Raw genomic sequence first — 26,962 nt, 5'->3', positions numbered from 1 at the left:
CAGCAGAATAGTGAGTGCAGCTCTGGAGTATAATACAGGATATAACTCAGGATCAGTACAGGATAAGTAATGTATGTACACAGTGACTCCACCAGCAGAATAGTGAGTACAGCTCTGGAGTATAATACAGGACATAACTCAGGATCAGTACAGGATAAGTAATGTAATGTATGTACACAGTGACTCCACCAGCAGAATAGTGAGTGCAGCTCTGGAGTATAATACAGGATGTAACTCAGGATCAGTACAGGGTAAGTAATGTATGTACACAGTGACTCCACCAGCAGAATAGTGAGTGCAGCTCTGGAGTATAATACAGGATATAACTCAGGATCAGTACAGGATAAGTAATGTAATGTATGTACACAGTGACTCCACCAGCAGAATAGTGAGTGCAGCTCTGGAATATAATACAGGATGTAACTCAGGATCAGTACAGGATAAGTAATGTAATGTATGTACACAGTGACTCCACCAGCAGAATAGTGAGTGCAGCTCTGGAGTATAATACTGGATGTAACTCAGGATCAGTACAGGATAAGTAATGTAATGTATGTACACAGTGACTCCACCAGCAGAATAGTGAGTGCAGCTCTGGAGTATAATACAGGATGTAACTCAGGATCAGTACAGGATAAGTAATGTAATGTATGTACACAGTGACTCCGCCAGCAGAATAGTGAGTGCAGCTCTGGAGTATAATACAGGATATAACTCAGGATCAGTACAGGATAAGTAATGTAATGTGTGTACACAGTGACTCCTCCAGCAGAATAGTGAGCGCAGCTCTGGAGTATAATACAGGATATAACTCAGGATCAGTACAGGATAAGTAATGTAGTATATGTACACAGTGACTCCACCAGCAGAATAGTGAGTGCAGCTCTGGAGTATAATACAAGATATAACTCAGGATCAGTACAGGATAAGTAATGTAATGTATGTACACAGTGACTCCACCAGCAGAATAGTGAGTGCAGCTCTGGAGTATAATACAGGATGTAACTCAGGATCAGTACAGGATAAGTAATGTAATGTATGTACACAGTGACTCCACCAGAAGAATAGGGAGTGCAGCTCTGGAGTATAATACAGGATATAACTCAGGATCAGTGCAGGATAAGTAATGTAATGTATGTACACAGTGACTCCTCCAGCAGAATAGTGAGTGCAGCTCTGGAGTATAATACAGGATGTAACTCAGGATCAGTACAGGATAAGTAATGTAATGTATGTACACAGTGACTCCACCAGCAGAATAGTGAGTGCAGCTCTGGAGTATAATACAGGATGTAACTCAGGATCAGTACAGGATAAGTAATGTAATGTATGTACACAGTGACTCCACCAGCAGAATAGTGAGTGCAGCTCTGGAGTATAATACAGGATGTAACTCAGGATCAGTACAGGATAAGTAATGTAATGTATGTACACAGTGACTCCACCAGCAGAATAGTGAGTGCAGCTCTGGAGTATAATACAGGATGTAACTCAGGATCAGTACCGGATAAGTAATGTAATGTATGTACACAGTGACTCCACCAGCAGAATAGTGAGTGCAGCTCTGGAGTATAATACTGGATATAACTCAGGATCAGTACAGGATAAGTAATGTAATGTATGTACACAGTGACTCCACCAGCAGAATAGTGAGTGCAGCTCTGGAGTATAATACAGGATGTAACTCAGGATCAGTACAGGATAAGTAATGTATATACACAGTGACTCCACCAGCAGAATAGTGAGTGCAGCTCTGGAGTATAATACAGGATATAACGCAGGATAAGTAATGTAATGTATGTACACAGAGACTCCACCAGCAGAATAGTGAGTGCAGCTCTGGAGTATAATACAGGATAAGTAATATAATGTACACAGTGACTCCGCTGATTTATGTAGGTTCATTCTATATGTATTTTGGGGTTCATAGGGAGCTGTTAGTAGTAATGGAATGAGTCAGGTGATTGTGCGTTTATATGTTAAATGTCACCTTTTTTTTTTGGGAACAGTAATGACCTCTGTCAGTCGCCGTCTTCTATCCTCCACCCCCCTAGATGTTTTTTATCCTGAGCTCTTCCATTACTCTTTGAGCAGCAGTTATTCAGACCCAACTACCTCGCGTCTAATAACGTCCCTAACACTCACCGCTTCTCCGTTTCTTGCAGATTAGCCGCTGGTTCCACGCGGTTCTGTGCCGGCGCAGTGAGCACAGTCAAACACATTTCCATAGAGACTGAAATGGCTGATTACTCGAACAAACTTTATCAGCAATTGGAGGCTGAGACCGGGGTCCCCACAGGTGAGTGTGAACGTCCCATTATACTCCAAAGCTTCAGTCACAACTCGTAAAGCTGCTGCAGGGGTCAGTACAGGATAAGTAATGTATGTACACAGTGACTCCACCAGCAGAATAGTGAGTGCCGCTCTGGAGTATAATACAGGATATTACTCAGGATCAGTGCAGGATAAGTAATGTATGTACACAGTGACTCCACCAGCAGAATAGTGAGTGCAGCTCTGGAGTATAATACAGGATATAACTCAGGATCAGTACAGGATAAGTAATGTAATCTATGTACACAGTGACTCCACCAGCAGAATAGTGAGTGCAGCTCTGGAGTATAATACAGGATGTAACTCAGGATCAGTACAGGATAAGTAATGTAATGTATGTACACAGTGACTCCACCAGCAGAATAGTGAGTGCAGCTCTGGAGTATAATACAGGATGTAACTCAGGATCAGTACAGGATAAGTAATGTAATATATGTACACAGTGACTCCACCAGCAGAATAGAGAGTGCAGCTCTGGAGTATAATACAGGATGTAACTCAGGATCAGTACAGGATAAGTAATGTAATGTATGTACACAGTGACCCCACCAGCAGAATAGTGAGTGCAGCTCTGGAGTATAATACAGGATGTAACTCAGGATAAGTACAGGATAAGTAATGTAATGTATGTACACAGTGACTCCACCAGCAGAATAGTGAGTGCAGCTCTGGAGTATAATACAGGATGTAACTCAGGATCAGTACAGGATAAGTAATGTAATGTATATACACAGTGACTCCTCCAGCAGAATAGTGAGTGCAGCTCTGGAGTATAATACAGGATGTAACTCAGGATCAGTACAGGATAAGTAATGTAATGTATGTACACAGTGTCTCCACCAGCAGAATAGTGAGCGCAGCTCTGGAGTATAATACAGGATGTAACTCAGGATCAGTACAGGATAATTAATGTAATGTATGTACACAGTGACTCCACCAGCAGAATAGTGAGTGCAGCTCTGGAGTATAATACAGGATATAACTCAGGATCAGTACAGGATAAGTAATGTATGTACACAGTGACTCCACCAGCAGAATAGTGAGTGCAGCTCTGGAGTATAATACAGGATATAACTCAGGATCAGTACAGGATAATTAATGTAATGTATGTACACAGTGACTCCACCAGCAGAATAGTGAGTGCAGCTCTGGAGTATAATACAGATGTAACTCAGGATCAGTACAGGATAAGTAATGTATGTACACAGAGACTCCACCAGCAGAATAGTGAGTGCAGCTCTGGAGTATAATACAGGATATAACTCAGGATCAGTACAGGATAATTAATGTAATGTATGTACACAGTGACTCCACCAGCAGAATAGTGAGTGCAGCTCTGGAGTATAATACAGATGTAACTCAGGATCAGTACAGGATAAGTAATGTATGTACACAGAGACTCCACCAGCAGAATAGTGAGTGCAGCTCTGGAGTATAATACAGGATGTAACTCAGGATCAGTACAGGATAAGTAATGTAATGTATGTACACAGTGACTCCACCAGCAGAATAGTGAGTGCAGCTCTGGAGTATAATACAGGATGTAACTCAGGATCAGTACAGGATAAGTAATGTAATGTATATACACAGTGACTCCACCAGCAGAATAGTGAGTGCAGCTCTGGAGTATAATACAGGATATAACTCAGGATCAGTACAGGATAAGTAATGTATGTACACAGTGACTCCACCAGCAGAATAGTGAGTGCAGCTCTGGAGTATAATACAGGATATAACTCAGGATCAGTACAGGATAAGTAATGTATGTACACAGTGACTCCACCAGCAGAATAGTGAGTGCAGCTCTGGAGTATAATACAGGATATAACTCAGGATCAGTACAGGATAAGTAATGTATGTACACAGTGACTCCACCAGCAGAATAGTGAGTGCAGCTCTGGAGTATAATACAGGATATAACTCAGGATCAGTACAGGATAAGTAATGTATGTACACAGTGACTCCACCAGCAGAATAGTGAGTGCAGCTCTGGAGTATAATACAGGATGTAACTCAGGATCAGTACAGGATAAGTAATGTAATGTATGTACACAGTGACTCCACCAGCAGAATAGTGAGTGCAGCTCTGGAGTATAATACAGGATATAACTCAGGATCAGTACAGGATAAGTAATGTAATGTATGTACACAGTGACTCCACCAGCAGAATAGTGAGTGCAGCTCTGGAGTATAATACAGGATGTAACTCAGGATCAGTACAGGATAAGTAATGTAATGTATGTACACAGTGACTCCACCAGCAGAATAGTGAGTGCAGCTCTGGAGTATAATACAGGATATAACTCAGGATCAGTACAGGATAAGTAATGTAATGTATGTACACAGTGACCAGCAGCAGAATAGTGAGTGCAGCTCTGGAGTATAATACAGGATGTAACTCAGGATCAGTACAGGATAAGTAATGTATGTACACAGTGTCTCCACCAGCAGAATAGTGAGTGCAGCTCTGGAATATAATACAGGATGTAACTCAGGATCAGTACAGGATAAGTAATGTATGTACACAGTGACTCCACCAGCAGAATAGTGAGTGCAGCTCTGGAGTATAATACAGGATATAACTCAGGATCAGTACAGGATAAGTAATGTAATGTATGTACACAGTGACTCCACCAGCAGAATAGTGAGTGCAGCTCTGGAGTATAATACAGGATATAACTCAGGATCAGTACAGGATAAGTAATGTAATGTATGTACACAGTGACTCCACCAGCAGAATAGTGAGTGCAGCTCTGGAGTATAATACAGGATATAACTCAGGATCAGTACAGGATAAGTAATGTAATGTATGTACACAGTGACTCCTCCAGCAGAATAGTGACTGCAGCTCTGGAGTATAATACAGAATATAACTCAGGATGAGTACAGGATATGTAATGTATGTACGCAGTGACTCTGCTGTTTATGGACGTGTTCTATATGTAAACTGCATAATGGGGCTTAGTGGGAACTTGGGGGGCCATATACACAGATACAATGTGCCTAAGAGACCTGGTTGTCCTCTAGATCGGCACCAGAGCTGCAGCAATAGACGTTGTTCCTCATCAATAATGTCGCTAGTTCTGTATTGAGCCCGGATAGCCCCCGGCCCCCGCCCCCCCCCCCCCAGTCGTTGTACATGTGACATCCGGTTCATCTGCCGGTTACTTTTGTCTTTTTGCTGCTGCTTTGAATTGTTGAGGGGAAATGAAAGTGTTAACTCATCATATGGAAGTTTCCTTTTTCCTCTTGGTTTTTTCTTTCTGCCGCAATGAGCACTTCAAATAGAACTCCACCCATAATGCCCCTCTTCCACGTTTCCATGCATTGTATTAGTTGATGCGCCGTGATGTGGTTTAGAACAGGCGACTTTGCCATTCAGGAGTCTAGAAAAGCTGTGGCGACCCTTGTGGATTGTATAGATTGTGTCAGGAAGTTCTTGTGAGGGCTGATTTTCTCTGTATGTAAACGTCAGGTTGTCACAGCCCCGCCCACTGTGATCAGCTGTAATAGTCTGGCCAGTACGAGGCCTGTGATCCTCGCACTATTCCGTGCTTCTTGTGTGTCCCGCAGGCTACAATAGGACGGGATCCATCTTGCTGGCCCAGACGCAGGATCGGCTCATATCTCTGAGGCGAATGGTGTCACGGTTAAGGTAAGAGTTGGCGCAGCATCCGCCTGTGTAATTAATTATTTGGCAGAGATTAACCCCTTACTCTAATTTGTAGAATGAAGAGTATTCCTTGTGAGATTATTACGCCAAAGCAGGTTGGTGAGCTCCACCCCCTCATTAATATTCATGATCTGGTGGGAGCGATGTATGTGCCGGAGGACGCGGTGGTGTCTACAGCGGACGTGGCTCTGGCACTGGTTACCGCGGCCCGGAATAAAGGTGAGAGGCGGGTGAAGGGCCGTTGTCTCTTGTTGGGGTATCTGGGGCCTCGTTATTTGGGGTAGTGTGATTAATCCTCACGTATCCGCGGTCCTCTCCGCAGGCGTTCAGGTCCATGAGCACACCGCTGTGAACCATGTACTGGTGGAGCGCGGTCATGTGAGCGGCGTGGACACCGACCGCGGTCAGATCGAGTGCGAGTACTTTGTGAACTGCGCAGGCCAGGTAATCGCCCCCTGTACACACCTGAGAATTATGTAGGGACAGAGATGAATGGAAGGATTATAGCCCCTGTGTGGTGAGGACGGTGGACGTGACGCCCCCTGCAGGTCTGTGCACTCCAGGACCAGCTACAAATATTACCACCGATATGTTATGTGGGGACCCGACCCCTGGGACTCCCACCATTGGCAGGTACAAGGGGCCCCAAATCCTTATTTCTCAAGGGAGAAGAGCCGGAGCGTCAGAATAGTCAATTAACGGGAACATTCTTGTTTCCATTCTGACGCTGTACAGACCTAGTCCTGCTCACACAGCTGAGGGTTTGTTAAAGTATATCAGTGAAGACAAGACAACACTCTGCGCTAAACCCAGCAGCAGCACAAGCCCTCTGTCCTGGAGGTTTGTCTCAGTGTATCAGTGTAGGGAAGGTCCTTTAGCCTGGAGAGTGATTTTTGCTGCTGCTGTATCAATAAATTGTAGACCCATCCTGCTCACACAGCTGCTGGGTTTGTTACAGCCTCCAGCTGTACGTAAGAAAATATAACCTAATATCAGAGCGGGCACCAGTGCAATCTGCTGTATTAGAGCTGCATAGACTTGTCTTCTGGTGGATGTGGTAATTGAGGCGTGGGGCTCATTCTCATAGGTCTGTGGTGCGCTCCGCAGTCTCCACCCTGATGATTGGCCGCTTGGTTGGCTCTGGCTCCGGTCATGTATGTACGTGTCCTTCTCTTGCAGTGGGCGTACGAGCTTGGTCTGTCTAATGAAGAGCCGGTCAGTATTCCTCTTCATGCTTGTGAACACTTCTACCTCCTGACCCGCCCGCTGCGCGCACCGCTGCAGGACAACTCGCCAAGTACGTGAGCGGCTTCTCGTTGCCTCTTCTGTAGCTGTACATTGAGGGCTCGCGGATGTGGAGCTGCGATGACTTGCCTGTCAGTGGTTCCATCTTCTGGTCATTATGTCTCAGGATTATGGGGATTGGGGGCTGCCAGACTTTCTGGCGCCCCTTATCTCGGAGGGAGAATACACAGGAGTCCTCCAATATGGCCGTCTGTAGTCGTGCACTCGTCACTGTCGTCCTTTCATCTTTAGGTGTTGTGGACCCGGACGGGAGGATTTACATCCGCAGCTGGCAAGGCGGGATCCTGTCCGGAGGCTTCGAGAAAAACCCAAAACCCATCTTTACGGAGGGTCGTAACCAGCTGGAGATCCAGAACCTGCAGGAGGACTGGGATCACTTTGGTAAGCTGAACCTGGATCTAATGAGCGATCCCTCCAGAATCCTGTGTCTGCCTAGAACTATCCACCGTCTCGGCACCTTCAGGGAATGTCACGCGGCTTATTTAAACGTCCGAACGCCTCCAAACATCCGCCCATCGATGTCAATGTGAAATACGGCGTTCTGTTCCGACGGGGCGTTTTTTTTACACGGCTGTTTTTAAAAACGGCTGTGTAAAAAAAACGCCCGTGAAAAAAGTGCATGTCACTTCTTGAGCCGTTTTTCATTGACTCTATAGAAAAAAGGCCGTAAAAAACGCAGCGAAAAACGGGAGTTTCTTAAAGTCTGATCATCGTCTCTTCCCTTAAACAGCTCCGTATTTTCAGATGTTTTTTGCTCAGCGTGTGAACGCAGCCTAAGAGAGACGTTCTAGGACGTGTGTGGGGGGAGGGGTTGTTTGTTGCTGTAGATCTTGGGGCTGATATTGGGGTCTTCTGGTTGTCCCCGCAGAACCTCTGCTCAGTGCTCTGTTGCGCCGAATGCCGTCTCTGGAGGCGCTCGAAATCCTGCGTCTTGTCAACTGCCCAGAATCCTTCACTCCGGACATGCGCTGTGTGATGGGGGAGAGCCCGACCCTCCTGAGATACTTCATCCTCGCCGGAATGAACTCCCAAGGCTGCTCTCTTGGAGGAGGGGCAGGACGGTGCGTGTCCCCCGCGTTCTCCACCGTCCTGAGCGAGTCGCCGTATGCGCTCGGAGACCATCATCTTCTCTTCTTTATCGGCAGGTTCCTTGCAGAGTGGATGGTCTATGGCTACCCACAAGATAATGTGTGGCCCCTGGACATCAAGCGCTTCGGAGCCCTGCAGAGCAGCAGGACCTTCCTGCGGCACCGAGTAATGGAGGTCATGCGTAAGTGCTGGCGATGAAGAGGACGTAAGACCCGGAGGACCGGAATAAATAACTGATCCTCTGCTTGACCTCCGCAGCCCTGATCTATGACCTGAAGGTGCCACGCTGGGACTTCCAGACTGGGCGACAGCTGCGCACCTCCCCCCTCTATGACCGGCTGGATGCTCAGGGGGCCCGATGGATGGAGAAGCATGGATTCGAGAGGGCCAAGTACTTTGTGCCTCCTGGGAAAGGTCGGCAGCACTCGGGGGCAGGAGAACACCGTGGACTTTGCTGGGGTGACCCCCATATAACACTGACGCGTTTCTTCCACAGATCTGCTGTCTCTAGATCAGAGCAAAACCTTCTATAAGCCGGACTGGTTTGACATCGTGGGCTCGGAGGTGAAGTGCTGCAAGGAGGCCGTGTGTGTCATAGACATGTCGTCCTTCACCAAGTTTGAGATCAGCGTGAGTCCCTCCTGCGCGTCCATCCTGTCCCGGCCGTGTCCCTGTGGACGCCTTCTCCCCATCACACGATCCTCGGTGTCCTGATAACCCGGTGTGTGGCATCTCCTCCGTGGCTCGTGGTCCAGTAACTCCCTGTGTCTTGTCTTGTAGTCCCCGGGGGATCAGGCTCTGGACACCCTCCAGTATCTCCTCTCCAATGATGTGGACGTTCCTGTGGGGCACATTGTCCACACCGGGATGCTGAATGAGCGCGGCGGATACGAGAATGACTGCAGCGTGGTGCGGCTCCAGAAACGCAGGTATGTGGCGGCAGTAATGTCCTGTGGGCTGGAGACTCGTGTCTGGGTGATGCTGCACCCTGGGGTCTCCAAACATCAGCCGGCCATAGACTCCCCCGTAACACGCATGTTATTTCCGTGGATGGAGGGAGATCCGGGGTGGCTGATATTTCTAGTGCTCGTCTTGGGGGGAGGGCACAGATTTAAGATGGGTGGTTGGCAACTTTCTAAAGACGGGGGCTCCACAGTAACTGAAGTCATGCGGGCTGGGAGGAGGATCTGTGGGCCGCCGGGGCGGTGGGTGTGTGATGGATTCTATAAGGTCTATACGTGGCTGTCGGGTCCTAGTGCGGTGCTGTCCTATTGGTTGCAGCGAGAGCATTAACCCTCTCTGTGTCGTCTTGCAGATTTTTCATGATCTCCCCCACAGACCAGCAGGTTCATTGCTGGTCGTGGCTGAAGCAGCACCTGCCGCGTGACAGTGACTTGTTTCTTGAAGACGTTACCTGGAAATACACAGGTAGGTGATGAACCGCCGGCCGGGCCCCCTCCCCCCTCCCGAGGGTCTTGGTCTCTGGTTTCAGCTGTGGCTTCTTTTTGGTTTTCAGCTTTAAACTTGATTGGTCCCCGTGCCATGGACGTGCTGTCGGAGCTGTCCTACGCCCCGATGACCCCGGACCACTTCCCGTCTTTATTCTGCAAGGTCAGAAACATAGAAATGTGGCGGTCGTTGCTGATGGCGCGGTGAGTGCGGCTTCATCCTCTGCCCATGTCCTTTCCTCTGCAGGAGATGAGTGTGGGCTACGCCAATGGGATCCGGGTGATGAGTATGACGCACACCGGGGAGCCGGGCTTCACCCTCTACATTCCCATTGAGGTGAGCGGTTCAGACCATTATTACATGGGACCCCTGAACCCAGATTATTGGGGGGCAGCATATTCTATGTCCGGGTCCATAGAGTTACTATGGTGTAATGTCTGGGACTGTGGTCCTTCCTCCGGCCTCGTCCTCATGTGACGGTCTGTCCTTCCCGCAGTACGCGCTACACGTCTATAATGAGATCATAAGCGTGGGGCAGAAATACGGAATCCGCAACGCTGGTTATTACTCGCTGCGGAGTTTGCGCATTGAGAAATTCTTCGCCTTCTGGGGTCAGGATCTGGACCCGTTCACCACTCCCCTAGAATGTGGTCGGGAGTTCCGGGTCAAGTTGGACAAGGTAAATAATGTTTTCTATAATGACCGGCGCTGCGTAATAACCTCCCATCACGGTGCGCGTGCGTTCTAATAAACACTATGGGGGGGGTTACCTGCTGCGTCCGATCTAGGAATTGACCGCACTTGGGTTCCCTGCGGTTTTCCTGCACTCCGGCTCGGCAGAGCTGGGCCTGCGCTCTTTTGGGTTTGTTGTGATTTTCATTGTCCTTTTGGTTGATGTTTTACTATGAAAGCTGCAGCAATGGGAACATCATGTAAAGATGTTTGGGGGACGCTTTCCCTTTAACTGCTTCTAAGACGGAATCTGACGCGCTGAGATCTCCCGTTACTGACGGGTGGTGTCAGTGAGGTCTTTTTTTTCCCCCTTTTGATGTTGATTTCCAGCTTTTCTGTGCAGGATTCCTGTGTTGTCCCTGTAACTATTCTCTGTTCCCCTCCCCCAGGGCTATGACTTCATTGGTCGAGACGCCTTGTTGCGCCAGCGTGAAGAGGGAATATTCAAACGGTTTACAATGTTCATCTTGGAGGATCATGATACGGACTTGGACTTGTGGCCGTGGTGGGGGGAGCCCATCTACCGTAACGGGGAGCACGTGGGCAAGACGACCAGCAGTGCTTATAGCTACACATTGGGGAGACACGTGTGTCTGGGGTTCATCCACAGCCCCGACCCCGTCACCCCGGAGTTCATCAACCGCGGCGCGTACCAGATAGAGATCGCCGGACAAAGGTTCCAGGCCAAGGCCAAGCTCTACCCCTTCAGCTCCTTGTTCACCCAGAGACGCAGGAAGGAAGACATGGAGCTGGGATACTAAGAGACGGAAGGGTTAATGCCGCCGTCATGTGTTACGCTGGGTGTCAGAGGCTCTGGTGTGTGGCCCTTAGGGGCCCCCTGTTTAGTCTATAAGTGATTTTTATAAGAGACTGGGGAAATGTTGCGGTGGAGGCTGCAGATCGGATGGTCCCTGACCCCGCGCAGTCCTTCTTACTGAGATGGTCCCTGACCCCGCGCAGTCCTTCTTACTGAGATGGTCCCTGACCCCGCGCAGTCCTTCTTACTGAGATGGTCCCTGACTCCGCGCAGTCCTTCTTACTGAGATGGTCCCTGACCCCGCGCAGTCCTTCTTACTGAGATGGTCCCTGACCCCGCGCAGTCCTTCTGACTGAGATGGTCCCTCCTTTACTGCAGATTATTTGTGTGACCCGGTGCGGGGGGGGGGGATCAGTCTCGCTCCTTTCATCACAGCCCCCCCTTATCCATGAGGCAATATGTCATAGATGCAGTGGTGCCCCCTAGAGGGTGCACTCAGGACCTCCAGTGTGTGACCACCTTATTATGATCTCCTGGTTTTTAGGGGCGTGCGGTTTTATTCGGAAGTTTCCGCCACGTTTACGTGTAGTCAGCCGGTCCAGCGGTGTCGGTGACCCTACGATCCTCCCCGCTCCTGTGCCGGGAGATGAACCACAGGCAAGAGCACTTTAATATCTGGATACTGATCCGGGACTGACTTCATATACGAAGAAAGCACTGACCCCATCCAGAAAGATGGCCGCCCCATAATCTGCGCGACCGATCCGTGCTGGCCGCTCATGCCCTGAACACTCCATTTTATTATAAGGGGGGGGGTGTCTATAACTTCTGGAGTGTCAGCCCCCCCCCCCCCCCTATAGAACAATGTATAGCGCTGCAATGTTTATATCCTTTTTACTGCTGTATATACAGGAGCTGACAATAAACAAGTGTTCACCTGCGGGCACCGCTTATCTCGTGCCCCGTAGGTGGCGTAACAATGTTAATCCGCATAGTGATGTCTATAATCAGCCCGTCTTCTGTATAGAAAGAGTAAAGAGACGGTTCTGACCGGTCCATGAGAGGACGGAGGCCGAGCCCTGTGACTGATTGAATCTCTGTCTGTTGTAGGTCGTCTCTTAGTTCTCAAAGTCCCAGAAGATGATGTAAAAAAAGTTCACCGACAACAAGCAGAGGTCTTGAAATTAGGAAAACAAAAATCTGACACATTCTACTGGAAAGCAGCAAAACTTTATTACAGAATGCTGAAGCTTCAGGGGCCGGCCCTTCCCTGAGGTGGCAGCGGGGGCTCCGGGCAGACACTCGCCCTGTGTTCTGTGGCGCCGCTCCGTGCGGTGGGTGCGGGTTTATGGAGAATTTGTTATTCCTGGAATCTGCCGCCCCCGGATCTGTTTACCTGACACATTACTCCCAACAAACTGCCCTTTGTCAGCCGCCTCCTCTGCTGCAGACCTGTCCCTGTGTTACCCCGGAGGATTGCAGAGCCCCCCCACCCAATGTGGCCCCTAAAAGCCCTGACGCATCAGCCGCCAACATCGGGCCCCAGAAACTTTATAAACGTTCCATGATCCGCCGGCCGGGCCCTCAGCGTTGTAAACAAATTTACCAGACCCATCGAATTAGCGTGAAAAACAAGCAGCGGCGAGAAGCGACCCCTCCCCCATTAACTCTTTCCAAACCCCAGCCCTCTGCGCAGATTATTTAGCCTTTTAATGGACAAAGTACAAGCTGTACTCTGTAGGTTAACCCTCACTGTGCCAGGTACCTAGAATGTGTTCCGTGACACGAACAGCGTGACTGTAAATATGTGTCTCCCCAGCAGCCCCTGCGGTGACATCTCTGCCATCTCCACATCCACTTGTAGCTCCGCCGGGCCGCTCAGTGACTTGGTAAGGAGCAGTTCTCCCCGGTGTCTGCCGGCTTGTCGGACTTCCAGGCCGCGATGGCCTTTGCCCCTCGTCTGGGTAAAGCGTTGACTGTCTCCCTGGGAACGTGGAGCGGTCATGGTGAACAGGACCCTAGGGACCGGCAGCTGGGACTGTAAAGGGATATAGTGGAAGGAGATGGAGTGAGGGGCTTCCAGGCAGCTGCTGCTTCCCAAGGGGCACGGTGTCCGCTCACACTGGCTGCATGGAGACAGGAGGCAGAAGCTACAATCACTTGTGTCTGGACCAATTATTAACTAGCCCAAGATGATGACGGACGTTACCGGAACACCCCCCGTCAGTGACACTAAGCGCTCACCTGTGACAACCTCATATACCTAGTGAATGCAGCGGCAGCAATTACAAAGAACCCCCCAACTCCTGGAGAGCCCCCGGGCCCACCCTGACACGTAGGTGCTGCGACACCACACAGGCGGAGATGTGATGACATCATCCTAACTGTAAACGCTTCATTCTATGGGTCCTGAACAGCGTGATGACATCATCCTAACTATAAACGCTTCATTCTATGGGTCCAGAACAGCGTGATGTCATCATCCTAACTATAAACACTTAATTCTGAGTCCTGAACAGCGTGATGACATCATCCTAACTATAAACACTTCATTCTATGGGTCCTGAACAGCGTGATGACATCATCCTAACTATAAACGCTTCATTCTATGGGTCCTGAACAGCGTGATGTCATCATCCTAACTATAAACGCTTCATTCTATGGGTCCTGAACAGCGTGATGTCATCATCCTAACTATAAACGCTTCATTCTATGGGTCCAGAACAGCGTGATGACATCATCCTAACTATAAACGCTTCATTCTATGGGTCCTGAACAGCGTGATGTCATCATCCTAACTATAAACGCTTCATTCTATGGGTCCTGAACAGCGTGATGTCATCATCCTAACTATAAACGCTTCATTCTATGGGTCCTGAACAGCGTGATGTCATCATCCTAACTATAAACGCTTCATTCTATGGGTCCTGAACAGTGTGATGACATCACATATACGCAGCTTACATCACGGGCACTTCCCTGCTTATACTCACTGGCTGGAGATCTTGACGTACGTCGCGTTCAGCTTGGGTTTGGGACACTCTGGTCGGACACAGTTAAAGCCGCCGTATAAATTAACACATTGTTCTCCTGGACAAGCCGACGGATCGGCGACACATTCATCCACGTCTAAAGAAGAAAAGAATCCGGTGACGGGAGCCGCGTGCAACTGGGAAACTCTACATCGTATCGACCATCTTACCTTTACAACTGTTCTGCTGCGAATCTAGTAGATACCCCCGCGGACACACACAGTGGTATGACCCGGGCGCGTTCACACATTCATGTACACAGATCTTTGATCCGGCTTTTCCTTGGTACAATTCACATTCATCTATATCTGTGAGGGAGAGAAAAAACAGAATAAGGAAGGAAGGGGGGGGTCTCGCTGCTGTCATGATAGTTTGTTACAATGTATCAGTGCAGGGTCTTGATAATTGACCCTGCAATAATCACACAAATATCGGATCATTTATGATTTAGGATCTGAGCGCGTGGACTGAGATACATGGAGTCGGGCCGGAGGGTTTACCCTGACAGAGGCCTCCGGTCTGGATGACGTATCCGGGGTCACAGGCGCAGTGCTGAACTCCCTGGAAGGTGGAACACTTGGCTGGTCGCAGGGACGAGGTGTTGGTCACAGACGTCGGCTCTACGGACAGAGAAATCACATGAGAGTAACACATCCCTGATCTGTACATGGAGGATGGGGCCCCACAACTGGTCGGGGGCCCCTGCTTGTGGAGTCTGCAGATACTTCTATTTGTAATCCGACATTGGGACCAAAAGAAAAGCGTCTCTAGAGCAGGAGAGCACGAACCACAGCCCCCAAAGTCATTCTGTGCGGCCCCCAACGGCTGGCGCTATTATGGAGGGCACTCTGTGGCTGGCGCTATTATGGAGGGGACTCTGTGGCTGGCGCTATTATGGAGGGCTCTGTGGCTGGCGCTATTATGGAGGGCACTCTGTGGCTGGCGCTATTATGGAGGGCTCTGTGGCTGGCGCTATTATGGAGGGCACTCTGTGGCTGGCGCTATTATGGAGGGCTCTGTGGCTGGCGCTATTATGGAGGGCACTCTGTGGCTGGCGCTATTATGGAGGGCACTGTAGCTGGCACTGCTATGAGGTGTTATGCCTAGCACAGGTCGGAACATGACTGGTATTCCCTCTTCGGTGCCCCCTCAGGCCCTGCACTATTGGAGCGGTGACCACGCACGCACGTTGTTCTCTCCATTGTAGTTTTTGGGAGTTGCTTAATGACAACCAAAATTGGAACCCAACCGTCCCACATTTATGACATATTCAGTCGACACGCCAATAAAGTCCCAGATGGCAATACCTCTAAGTTTTGTTGCGACCCTTGGGACTGGTACAATCTGACAATGTGGCCCCCAGACCGGAGTTGTGCACCGCTGATCTAAACTACCTTACTGCCGATGACATCACACTGTCCAGGATCTATATACAGCATAGCAATGATGTCATGAGGTAGCTCCGCTCTGTGTGATGACATCACTGCACAATTCTCATCCTCTCCTACAGACAGCGCTCCGTTATATCCCTCGGATTATTATTATCCTGACTGATGAGCAGCGTCTCAAGCTCGCTCCATCTTCCCACCCTGACGCCAGCACTGAGCCCGTCCTGTCACCCCCTGCATCCGCTTGTACATGCCCTCAGCACAGCCCGGCCAGACTACTGCGACCTCTACAGCCCACCGTAACCAGACGAGGGTCTCCAATCTATTCTATCTGCTGCTGAGCTCATCCACTCCCCCTCCCCCTGTAGATTGTAAGCTCCTGGGGCTAGGGCTCTCCAACTTCTTTGCTGGGACAATTGCTCTTACATCTTCATGTTCTGACGCAATTTGCGCTACACTGAAAAACACAACCACCACTTATAGTAGGGTGCGGTGCCCATATGTGGGGTCCCAGTCACCCCTACATCCTCCGCTGCCCCTACTGCTGTGGACACACTCCGCTGAAGCGGGCAGATGACGGTTATAGGACACAGTCCTCGGACGGTACCGCTGCAGATGGCAGGCTGTCCGCTCCAGGTCTGGTTGTCCAGGCAGGTCCTGGATTCGGAGCCGGTCAGCTGGTAGCCCGGGTCACACAGGACATGCAGTTCGTGTCCCACCTTCATCTTTCTGCCCAGTATCCGGGCGTGACGCGGAGGCTTCATCTGTGGGCAGGATTCTGCGGCGTGAGAAGAGCACGATGAGGGCACAAGCAGCGGCTGGTAAATAATGAGGGACAACAGGCCCGGACTGCACCCACCTTTCTCCTCTGGTCTCTGCCCCCTCAGCTGGTTGAGTCTCCTGTTGAGCGTCCTCATCCCCCGCAGGTACGAGGCCTCGTGGTCAGTCAGAAGCTTCTGGACCTGGCGCAGAACTCGGAGAGCCTCACGCTGCTCGGGACAGGCCTGGAGGGACAGAGCGCCGGAGCGGACATCACAGGGGCCCCACACCAGAGCGTCACCCCAAATCATACCCCGCCCGGGGACGTCACATCTTATATTCAGCCATTTCTGACTTCTCCTGGTTTCCCGGGCGGCAGATGCGGCGCAACAACCACTTAGGCCGCCATTAGCGCGGATTCACACGCTGCAGATTTTGTTGCGGAATGTTCTGGGACTGAAAATCAGTTGTATTATTCTGAACGACGTTGGTTTGGCGGCAAACACGTGGATTTCTGCAACAAAATCTGCCACGTGTGAATCCGCCCTTAGGGCTCGTCCACACGCAGCGGAAAACAGTAGCAGCGTGGGGGATAATTCACAGATCTCATCCGAGCAGAAAGTGACCCGCGCTGCGCAGTGTTCGGACCACAGAATTCAATCCCCGCTCCGGAAAGTGAGCGAATTGCTGCGTTTTTGAGGAGACGTCTCCATCCCCCAACACTGAGAAACGCAGCAAAACCCGCGCCATTTTCTGCAGAAATACAATTACATGTGGACAAACCCTTACACTGCCCATAGGAGCGTCATCCAGCTTTCCACACACCCTGAATGGTTTTTATTAATCTGCAGGGAAGGAGATAAATTCATGAGCTCCTGGGGACGGGGATGATGGGAGTGATACATTGTGTGAGATCGGGAGATTAGATTGTGAGCTCCTGGGGACAGGGATGATGGGAGTGATACATTGTGTAAGCTCTAGGTGATTAGCCCGGAACTTCCTCTGGACACCCCCCGGCTGTCACTCACCTCCTGTGCACTCACCTGCCCCCCGCAGTCACTCAGCAGCTGGAGGGAGACGCTCAGGAGGAGGACGGTTCTCAGCATCGTGTCCGTACAATCCTGAAATCAGACGGCAGGTTATCCGGAGGCTCCGCGGACCCTCAACGTGTGACCCCGAGAACCCCTGAAGTCACTCAACCTGGCCCCCAATAGCTGCGGCCACAGTCCAGGAGCCTCTGAAGAGATGTGAGGCCGCAGGGGGGCGCGCTGCCGCAGACACATCACCTCCACATTCCTGCAGCCAGGAGGGGGGAACATCCAGCGCAGCGAACATCAGCGGCAACAACAAGACTTGTTTGTGAGACTCGTGTCTGCAGAGCATCACTTCTCATCAAGTGCACAACATCCCCATCAGCTGCAGAGCATCACTTCTCATCAAGTGCACAACATCCTCATCATCTGCAGAGCATCACTTCTCATCAAGTGCACAACATCCCCATCAGCTGCAGAGCATCACTTCTCATCAAGTGCACAACATCCTCATCATCTGCAGAGCATCACTTCTCATCAAGTGCACAACATCCCCATCAGCTGCAGAGCATCACTTCTCATCAAGTGCACAACATCCCCATCATCTGCAGAGCATCACTTCTCATCAAGTACACAACATCCCCATCATCTGCAGAGCATCACTTCTCATCAAGTACACAACATCCCCATCATCTGCAGAGCATCACTTCTCATCAAGTGCACAACATCCTCATCATCTGCAGAGCATCACTTCTCATCAAGTGCACAACATCCCCATCAGCTGCAGAGCATCACTTCTCATCAAGTGCACAACATCTCCATCAGCTGCAGAGCATCACTTCTCATCAAGTGCACAACATCCCCATCAACTGCAGAGCATCACTTCTCATCAAGTGCACAACATCCTCATCATCTGCAGAGCATCACTTCTCATCAAGTACGCAACATCCCTGTCATCTGCAGAGCATCACTTCTCATCAAGTACGCAACATCCCTGTCAGCTGCAGAGCATCACTTCTCATCAAGTGCACAACATCTCCATCAGCTGCAGAGCATCACTTCTCATCAAGTGCACAACATCCCCATCATCTGCAGATTATTACTCCCTATTATCCAGCACACTGAAGGTTGCGATACACACTAGACAGAAGTGAACGATTTCGACCATGACAAAAGATCATCGGCTAGAAAATAAAGAAATGATCGTTACGACCGCCCGGACGATGACAGCCGATCAGCCGTGTTGGAAATTTTCGCCGAAAGGAGTTGAACGCCTTGTGCGACAAAAACGACCGTTCTGCAAATGACAACCCACAACGGAGGGGGAGGGGTTGTCACTACATCGGCCGTCATTGTATTGTCCTGGGCGCATAGAATAGAACGACCGACATCATCTGATTGTGTGCGGTGACGGCAACAAAACGAATATTCACCAGACTTAAAATCATTCAAACATCGTCCAATGTGTGTGATCTGCAGAGCATCACTTACCGGAGAATCCCCTGAAAACGTCTCCTCAGCGCTGCAGCCAAAATCCCACACACAGAGCGCACCCTAGAAATGCCGGATCTCCCACTAATAACCCGGCACTGCCCACTGGAGCCAGACCTGCAGCCCTGATCCCGGGAATATAAAGAGCGCAAAAAAAAGGTCAAGACGTCTACAATGTGTGATACTGTCTGCTGTGGGGTGTATCTAATCCTATCATGTGTGGTGCTGTGGGGTGTATCTAATCCTACCATGTGTGATACTGTCTGCTGTGGGGTGTATCTAATCCTATCATGTGTGATACTGTCTGCTGAGCTCTGTATCTAATCCTATCATGTGTGATACTGTGCTGTGGGGTGTATCTAATCCTATCATGTGTGATACTGTCTGCTAAGCTGTGTATCTAATCCTATCATGTGTGATACTGTCTGCTGAGCTCTGTATCTAATCCTATCATGTGTGATACTGTCTGCTGAGCTCTGTATCTAATCCTATCATGTGTGATACTGTGTGCTGTGGGGTGTATCTAATCCTATCATGTGTGATACTGTCTGCTAAGCTGTGTATCTAATCCTATCATGTGTGATACTGTCTGCTGAGCTCTGTATCTAATCCTATCCTGTGTGATACTGTCTGCTGAGCTGTGTATCTAATCCTATCATTTGTGATACTGTCTGCTGAGATGATGTATCTAATCCTATCATGTGTGATACTGTCTGCTGAGCTCTGTATCTAATCCTATCATGTGTGATACTGTCTGCTGAGCTGGTGTAACTAATCCTATCATGTGTGATACTGTCTGCTGAGCTGTGTATCTAATCCTATCATGTGTGATACTGTCTGCTGAGCTGTGTATCTAATCCTATCATGTGCGATACTGTCTGCTGAGCTGTGTATCTAATCCTATCATGTGCGATACTGTCTGCTGAGCTGTGTATCTAATCCTATCATGTGTGATACTGTCTGCTGAGCTGTGTATCTAATCCTATCATGTGTGATACTGTCTGCTGAGCTGTGTATCTAATCCTATCATGTGTGATACTGTCTGCTGAGCTGTGTATCTAATCCTATCATGTGTGATACTGTCTGCTGAGCTGTGTATCTAATCCTATCATGTGTGATACTGTCTGCTGAGCTGTGTATCTAAATTTATTACTGAAAAGTAACACAATTTACTGACGTGTGACGTGTCCGGTGCTTGTGGCTACTAGGAGTCCCGGGTGATGTTGAGATCTCTCCGGCAGTGATCACTCTCCTTGTCCTGTCAGCTGGATGGGATTTACTGACATGTAATGTCCTCTTACTGACTGCTGCTGATGTGGAGCGCCCTCTAGAGGTGGACAGCTATGATCCCGGCACGCCGTATGTCACAGACCCCTTCACACCCCTCTACAGCTGTACTCGGCAGTCTCCGGCTTCACTCCCCCCCCCCCCATATTACCCCCATCACATGACCAGCGCCCTGACTTCAGTTGCATCAGCCGGCAGCCTCGTTACCGCTGACTGGCAGCTTCCTCATCCAATAGAAGCCTTTAGGTCGTACTTGTTACCCAATCAGCAGATAGCAAAGGCGGGGTTTCTATAATGTCAGCGCTTTCTGCTTGTCTGTGCGGAGACAACGTGTGAAGCCGGTGAAACGAGCGCCGATCCCGGGAACATCCCCCAACCACAGCCGCCGCCTGCAGGAGCCGTTACCACCCGGCGATAAAGGTATAAGACCCCGGAGGAGCGGTGCAATTACCGTATATATAGGGGTATAACAGGCTGGTAATTATAGATACCCCGGAGGAGGGGCAGGGGGGTAATTACCGTATATATAGGGGTATAACAGGCTGGGGGGTAATTACCGTATATATAGGGGTATAATAGGCTGGTAACTATAGATACCCCGGAGGAGGGGGCAGGGGGGTAATTACCGTATATATAGGGGTATAACAGGCTGGGGGGTAATTACCGTATATATAGGGGTATAACAGGCTGGGGGTCTATGGACCCCTATATTCTCTGCACTCAGATTTCCATACGTCTGGGGGGGATGAGTCGGTCTCCGCTGTTGGGGGGGGGGTCGCTGTTCCTCCAATACGACTGATTCTGGCCCCCCCTGAGGTGAAGATAATTGTGTCGTTGTTTTTGCGCAGGTCACCATGACGACGACGCTGACCGCATCCGAGATTCGACAGAAGTTTATTGACTTCTTCAAGGAGAACGGTCACTCCTACGTCCACTCCTCGGCCACCGTCCCCCTGGATGACCCCACGCTGCTATTCGCCAACGCCGGCATGAACCAGGTGAGTCGGCGCCCGCTGTCCGTGATCATCACCGGTGTACAGGCCGCGAGGGGCCGGAGCTGTGAAGTTTCTGCCACACGATGGGCATCGGCGCAAAGGCTTAATGAGGGGGCCACATCCCCAATGTAAGGGCTTCAGGGGCGTCTCACCCACATTTTACTGTATTGTGACCCCCTGAAGTGGATTGTGGGGGGAGTTTCAGGTCTATGACTCTTCTACCCCCCCCCTTGCCCCCGCCAGAAACCAGGTGGATGGACCGGTTAGGCCGGGTTCACGCGAGCATGTTCGGTCCGTAAAGGACGGAACGTATTTCGGCCGCAAGTCCCGGACCGAACACACTGCAGGGAGCCGGGTCCCTGGGATCATAGTTATGTACGACGCTAGGAGTCCCTGCCTCTCCGTGGAACTGCTGTCCTGTGCTGAAAACATGATTACAATACGGGACAGTTAACTATGATGCCCGGCTCCCTGCACTGTGTTCGGTCCGGGACTTGCGGCCGAAATACGTTCCGTCCTTTATGGACCGAACATGGTCGTGTGAATCCAGCCTTATACTGTGAACGTGGCGGGGGCAGGGATACTATCACGCTTGCTGCTGGGGAGGGGTCCACCCCCTTATTACTCAGCATTTTGTAAGGAGACAGTGAGCGGGGGATGGTGCAGCCCCCACCTCGGGGGGGGGGGGGGGGGAGTTGGAATCTGGCAGCAGTTTAGTTGATCCTTTCTGTGGACTGTGACTTCAGACATTGCAGCATCTGAGAAATCTGTGCCCCCCCCCCCTCCTCCGCATCGGATGAGACCCCCCCTCTCCGCACCGTCAGGAGATGTGGCCCATTCGCGCTTGGTTTGCGGTGTCGGTGGATCTATATATCAGGAGATCCGGCGTTTACCTCCGATGTTTGGCGCTGTGTAGGCGTCTCCTATAGGCAGCCATTTAGTTTTTGTACTTTATATCGGTGTATGGACGGCGCTAATCCATACAGTGTAATAGAAGCTGCGGGGACGTGGATCAGCCCGACCGGTGTTCACAGGAGACTCTCGGCATCTGTCGTGAACGGGCGTCTTTCTGTGCCGGCAGTGTGAATAGGCCCAAACATATCAGCTATGTGGCCCCGTCACCCCTGACTGCAGCCCCTGTCCTCATAGGGTTAATAGCCTTTGTCGCTCGCTGATGACCTGACGTGTCCCCGGCCGGACGCTCGGCCTTCCAGCGAGTCCCGGGCACATTGGCGTGAGTAGAGATTCTAGTATATGATACAAGCGGTTATAACGCGATCGTACACGGAGGACGGCCGAGTGCGGATCCAGTAAACGCCGCCATCATTGCGTCTATGGGAGCTTCCGAGTAGTCGCAGCCGACGTCCGGATGATGGGAGTTATGAAGTCTCCAGCACTAATGATCTCCGACTCTTCTTCAGTTTAAGCCGATCTTCCTGAACACCATTGACCCTTCTCACCCGATGGCCAAGCTGAGCCGAGCCGCCAACACCCAGAAATGTATCCGAGCCGGCGGGAAGCACAACGACCTGGACGACGTGGGGAAGGACGTTTATCATCACACCTTCTTCGAGATGTTGGGGTCCTGGTCTTTCGGAGACTATTTCAAGGTGAGACTTCACGGTCAGTGACTCTATGTGATCTATGTAGTTCTGGGGGTAATAACCCTGTGCTGCCCCCTACAGGAGCTGGCATGTAAACTGGCCCTGGATCTTCTGACCAAGGAGTTTGGCATTGACATCGAGCGCCTGTATGTCACCTACTTCGGTGGTAACGAGGCGGCGGGTTTGGATCCGGACTTGGAATGTAAACAGATCTGGCTGAATCTGGGGTGAGATGGCGTCTCCTGGGGTGGGGGCCCGGGAGGTTGATTGACGGGCAATGATGACCTCTCGCTCTCCGCAGGCTTCCAGAGAGCCGCATATTACCAGGCAGCATGAAGGACAACTTCTGGGAGATGGGGGACACGGGCCCCTGTGGACCTTGCAGTGAGATTCACTTTGACCGTATTGGGGGCCGGGACGCCGCTCACTTGGTCAATATGGACGACCCCAATGTGCTGGAGATCTGGAACCTTGTGTTCATTCAGTATAACAGGTAACCGCAGAGGAGCAGATCTCCGGCCGTTACCGCGCAGCGTTTACCCTCCGGTATTATTTACGCCGCGATATAAAGGGCCGGTCCGGTCTTCTGTATAGAAAGATTTAATCCGATCTTCGTGTTTTTATTTTTTGCTCCAATTCATCTGCTGTGAAAAATGAAGCCGCTCAGCCTTGACTATAAATCTCCTCCCGTTTTGTGTATACAGGTCCTATGATCGCAGCAAAGCAACCCTGTGCGGTCCCTGCTTGTTAGATGGAGGGACTATGACCGCAGCATCACATTACACCGGATATAATGATCTGCGTATGTCAAAGCATAAACACAATTCCTATAGTATATAGGCAGACACTCCCGTATAAAGACTGAAATAACACACATTAAAACCACATGGCGGCGGCGGCGGGAGGGACCGCCATACACAGAACAGCGAATCACACCAATAATATAATATAGATCTCATAGATTGTCACCTGCGATAAGAGGTAAACGCTCCGTACAGTCCTGGAGATCAGCGCGATCGCCAAGATAAGAAGCCATTCAAAGCAGAGACCCTGCCAAGGAGGAAAACCAACCACCGCGCTGCATAATGATCGCCGCCGAGACCACCACAGGACCCCGACCACGTTTCACCGTCAGCTTTTTCAAGGGGTCCTGTGTGGTAGGATGGATAGGTCTTTTATAGGGAGTCTCTATGTTTGGGGTGGAGGGGTTTCCTAATTAGAGCACAACATGTGACCTGATTCTCAATAGACATTGGCTACAATACAGACACGGGGGAGGGTATGCACCGACCTGAGCTGGATATACACGGTGCCGCTCACTACATGGCACCCGCCCCGGCGCCCGAAGATGCAGACTGCGCATGTCTATGCGCGCCCGCATCTCACACACAACCGGAAGGAGAGAAGCCGCGCCGGCGCATGCGCCATACACAGCCGCTCCGCGACCACCATTTTTGTTCAGGGAAAGAAACGTGAACTGCCCAAACTCAAAACGCTCACAATTTGTTCTATAATTTTTGGCAGATCTAATAGTATTTTGGAGTGATTGAGGATATACAGGATAGGAGTGTGAGCACACAGTACAAGGATGGATAATAATTACACACCATTACAGAAAGGGGATCAAATAAGGTAAACGCCTCACATTACACAGGGTTGTGTGGTCTGGAGATGGGATTTAATCACTGTAATGACGTTCTACCATTTTGTTTTCAATATCCCTGTTTGCTGTCAGTGAATGAAAAGAATGACCGCTTCTGAGTATTGAGGAATTAAGCTTTCTTTACAGAAGTCTGGACTGGCCCTTTAAGGCCTCCTTCCCTGTGTCCGTGGCTCCTTCCCTGTGTCCGTGGCTCCTTTCGTCTCTGACTAATGGTGACTGTTCTGTTGTAGGGAAGGTGACGGGAGGCTGAAGCCGCTGCCCAAGAAAAGTATTGATACCGGGATGGGGCTGGAGAGGCTGGTGTCCGTGCTGCAGAGCAAGATGTCCAACTACGACACCGACCTCTTTGTTCCGTACTTCGAAGCCATCCAGCAGGTACTGGCGGTACGGGGGACGTGCGGTCTCCGGGTCCTCTCCCCTCTCGTGGTGTCGTGTGCAGCGCTGCGGCTCGTCATCACTTGTAGTAACAGAATGCTGTGTTTAGTGACACTAGTGGGGGTTTGTGTAGCTCCATCACTTGACACCATCCTACAGTCAATATACAGAGCATGCTGGGAAATGTGAATTTATGCCAAGTGACGACATCCAGAGCAGCATTTGTATGTCTGCTGGCTTCAGAGCTGCAATTTCCCAGAATTCCCTGCTTGCTGACTGTGTCCAATAATGGTTTCCGCTTAGGCGATGCGTTTGTGTTGCGACTGGTCCTGTAAAGTGTCTTTTGTCACAGGGCACCGGAGCGAGGCCCTATTCTGGCAATGTGGGTGCAGAGGATGGAGACGGCATAGACATGGCGTACAGAGTGCTCGCAGATCACGCCAGGACGATCACGGTTGCCCTTGCTGATGGCGGGAGACCTGACAATACCGGCCGGGGGTAAGTGTGGCAGACCGCCAGAATAGGGTGATAATATAGAACATTGGAAAGATCGTTTCATCTGGAATGTAAAGAAACCTGTTCAATCATCCAAAGTGACCGCTAAATTACCGGAAAAGGAAAGACGACGTCCGAAGGTTGATATGAAGTGACGACCGTCAGACCGGAAAAGGTGCCGGACGGCGGGAGGTGGTAGAGGAATCTGGTCACAGAAGAAAATCCTGTCTATAAAGTGACCGCTCTCCATGTTTAGTGTAAAGATTGTTCATTGCTGACTGAGAATTGTCTGTCCCGGAATTCCACCAAAAGCCGTTTATTACCCGACTGAAAAGATGAGAGAAAACAACGAGGCGGAATCATCTGCAGCCGCGAGACGACAATCTCCCTGATCTGTGGTGAGGACACAATGTACGGAGGATTCGCGGCTGCCATGAAGTCCGTGTCCTGACCGGGGACGTGCGCGCAGAATCTGTGATTAACGGGACTGTAAACGCCAAAACATACAGAAAAGAAAAACTTCAGCCGCCGCACGAGATCCTCCGGGATGATGAGGCTTTATGTTTAATAGATGAGCTGAATCCTAACGCTGGAATGACCTGGAAGTCGTCCGCACCTAAACCTGCTCTAGGACGTGGAGCCGATGAAAGAAACTGAAGCCGCAGGAATAAAACCCAGTAATAGAAGCGACAATCCGTTATGACGCCGGAAGACGCCGGAAGGAATATTTGTTTCCCTTTTTCTTGCTGTTTTACTGTGATTTCTTTCATCATTTGTTGCTTTACGTTCTACTTGAAATTATTTTTCCAATGATATTTTATGGTATTAAAAAAAAAGTTTACATTTTTTTTGGGCATTATAAACCATTCGGCCGAGTTCACACACTATTTACGGATGTAATTCGGGCGTTTTACCCTCAAATTCTGTCCGAAAATACGGCTCCAATGCGCCGGCAAACATCTGCGCATTCATGTGAATGGGCTTTACGATGTTCTGTGCCGACGGTCATTTTTTTTTTACGCGCCGCTGTCAAAAGACGGCGCGTAAAAAAGACGCCCGCGTCAAAGAAGTGCCGGTCACTTCTTGGGACGTAATTGGAGCCGTTTTACATTGCCTCCATGGAAAAACGGCTCCAATTACGCCCGTAATGGACGCAGCGAAAAATCCGGCAACATGCCATTACGTCTGAAATTCCGGAGCTGTTTTCTCCTGAAAACTGCTCCGGAATTTCAGCCGTAATGGACGCTGCCGTGTGAACATACCCTTAAACGTCAAAAGGATTCCACAATTTTGTCTGCCTGTGTATAACGGGGAGTGGTCGTCTCATCCTTGTTCGCAGGTATGTTTTACGTCGAATCCTTCGCCGCGCCGTGAGATACTCCCATGAGAAACTCAACGCATCCAAAGGATTCTTCGCTACCCTGGTTGATGTTGTCGTCCAATCACTGGTAAATGTCGCACGTTGTGCCCCCCGCGTTGTGTTATCTGTTGGCTGCAATGTCG

General features: G+C 50.1%; 2 protein-coding genes across 8 annotated transcripts in view; one reads left to right on the top strand and one right to left on the bottom strand.

Moving 5' to 3' along the window:
- The window catches only part of AARS1 (alanyl-tRNA synthetase 1), a 33,971-nt gene that overhangs the window by 2,436 nt on the left and 4,573 nt on the right, over positions 1 to 26,962 (top strand). The window contains exons 3-24 of one of the 3 annotated variants that reach the window (XM_075838254.1): positions 2,166 to 2,299; positions 5,908 to 5,989; positions 6,063 to 6,226; positions 6,330 to 6,451; positions 7,187 to 7,304; positions 7,544 to 7,693; positions 8,181 to 8,373; positions 8,458 to 8,582; positions 8,660 to 8,815; positions 8,898 to 9,031; positions 9,182 to 9,330; positions 9,717 to 9,829; positions 9,918 to 10,012; positions 10,097 to 10,186; positions 10,347 to 10,529; positions 21,176 to 21,325; positions 22,744 to 22,932; positions 23,008 to 23,153; positions 23,228 to 23,419; positions 24,820 to 24,964; positions 25,317 to 25,462; positions 26,799 to 26,907. In XM_075838254.1, the coding sequence (XP_075694369.1) occupies positions 2,166 to 2,299; positions 5,908 to 5,989; positions 6,063 to 6,226; positions 6,330 to 6,451; positions 7,187 to 7,304; positions 7,544 to 7,693; positions 8,181 to 8,373; positions 8,458 to 8,582; positions 8,660 to 8,815; positions 8,898 to 9,031; positions 9,182 to 9,330; positions 9,717 to 9,829; positions 9,918 to 10,012; positions 10,097 to 10,186; positions 10,347 to 10,529; positions 21,176 to 21,325; positions 22,744 to 22,932; positions 23,008 to 23,153; positions 23,228 to 23,419; positions 24,820 to 24,964; positions 25,317 to 25,462; positions 26,799 to 26,907 (3,085 nt within the window). Of the gene's footprint in view, positions 1 to 2,165; positions 2,300 to 5,907; positions 5,990 to 6,062; positions 6,227 to 6,329; positions 6,452 to 7,186; positions 7,305 to 7,543; positions 7,694 to 8,180; positions 8,374 to 8,457; positions 8,583 to 8,659; positions 8,816 to 8,897; positions 9,032 to 9,181; positions 9,331 to 9,716; positions 9,830 to 9,917; positions 10,013 to 10,096; positions 10,187 to 10,346; positions 10,530 to 10,971; positions 12,132 to 20,571; positions 20,748 to 21,175; positions 21,326 to 22,743; positions 22,933 to 23,007; positions 23,154 to 23,227; positions 23,420 to 24,819; positions 24,965 to 25,316; positions 25,463 to 26,798; positions 26,908 to 26,962 lie in introns of those variants that run through there. The other 2 variants (XM_075838257.1, XM_075838255.1) reach the window with 2 other exon arrangements.
- LOC142661053 (fibulin-7-like) lies at positions 12,557 to 20,436 on the bottom strand. Of its 5 annotated transcripts, none has more exons than XM_075838258.1 (9): positions 20,218 to 20,434; positions 19,041 to 19,165; positions 17,547 to 17,639; positions 16,619 to 16,763; positions 16,367 to 16,537; positions 14,872 to 14,991; positions 14,542 to 14,679; positions 14,333 to 14,468; positions 12,558 to 13,465 (listed from the first exon to the last, which is right to left on the bottom strand). In XM_075838258.1, the coding sequence occupies exons 3-9, from the start codon at positions 17,622 to 17,624 to the stop codon at positions 13,105 to 13,107; spliced, it is 1,149 nt and encodes a 382-aa protein (XP_075694373.1). In that variant the 5' UTR covers positions 17,625 to 17,639; positions 19,041 to 19,165; positions 20,218 to 20,434; the 3' UTR covers positions 12,558 to 13,104. The 5 variants fall into 5 exon arrangements, with proteins under 5 accessions (XP_075694376.1, XP_075694373.1, XP_075694374.1 ...); XM_075838260.1 differs by having other exon boundaries at positions 12,559 to 13,465; positions 17,562 to 17,639; XM_075838261.1 differs by lacking the exon at positions 16,367 to 16,537 and having other exon boundaries at positions 12,557 to 13,465; positions 20,218 to 20,436.

This window comes from Rhinoderma darwinii, chromosome 9, assembly GCF_050947455.1.
Source record: "Rhinoderma darwinii isolate aRhiDar2 chromosome 9, aRhiDar2.hap1, whole genome shotgun sequence".
Classification (NCBI taxonomy): domain Eukaryota; kingdom Metazoa; phylum Chordata; class Amphibia; order Anura; family Rhinodermatidae; genus Rhinoderma; species Rhinoderma darwinii.
This window is presented reverse-complemented; position numbering and strand designations above follow the sequence as displayed.

Excerpts from the sequence above, each read along its gene's own strand:
- LOC142661053 (XM_075838258.1), bottom strand. The coding sequence starts at position 17,624 with ATGCTGAGAACCGTCCTCCTCCTGAGCGTCTCCCTCCAGCTGCTGAGT. Across the intron at positions 14,992-16,366 it reads ACAGCCTGCCATCTGCAGCG|AGCCGACGTCTGTGACCAAC; the intron begins GTACCGTCCGAG and ends CTCTGTCCGTAG. Across the intron at positions 14,469-14,541 it reads GCAGCAGAACAGTTGTAAAG|ACGTGGATGAATGTGTCGCC; the intron begins GTAAGATGGTCG and ends TTTCTTCTTTAG.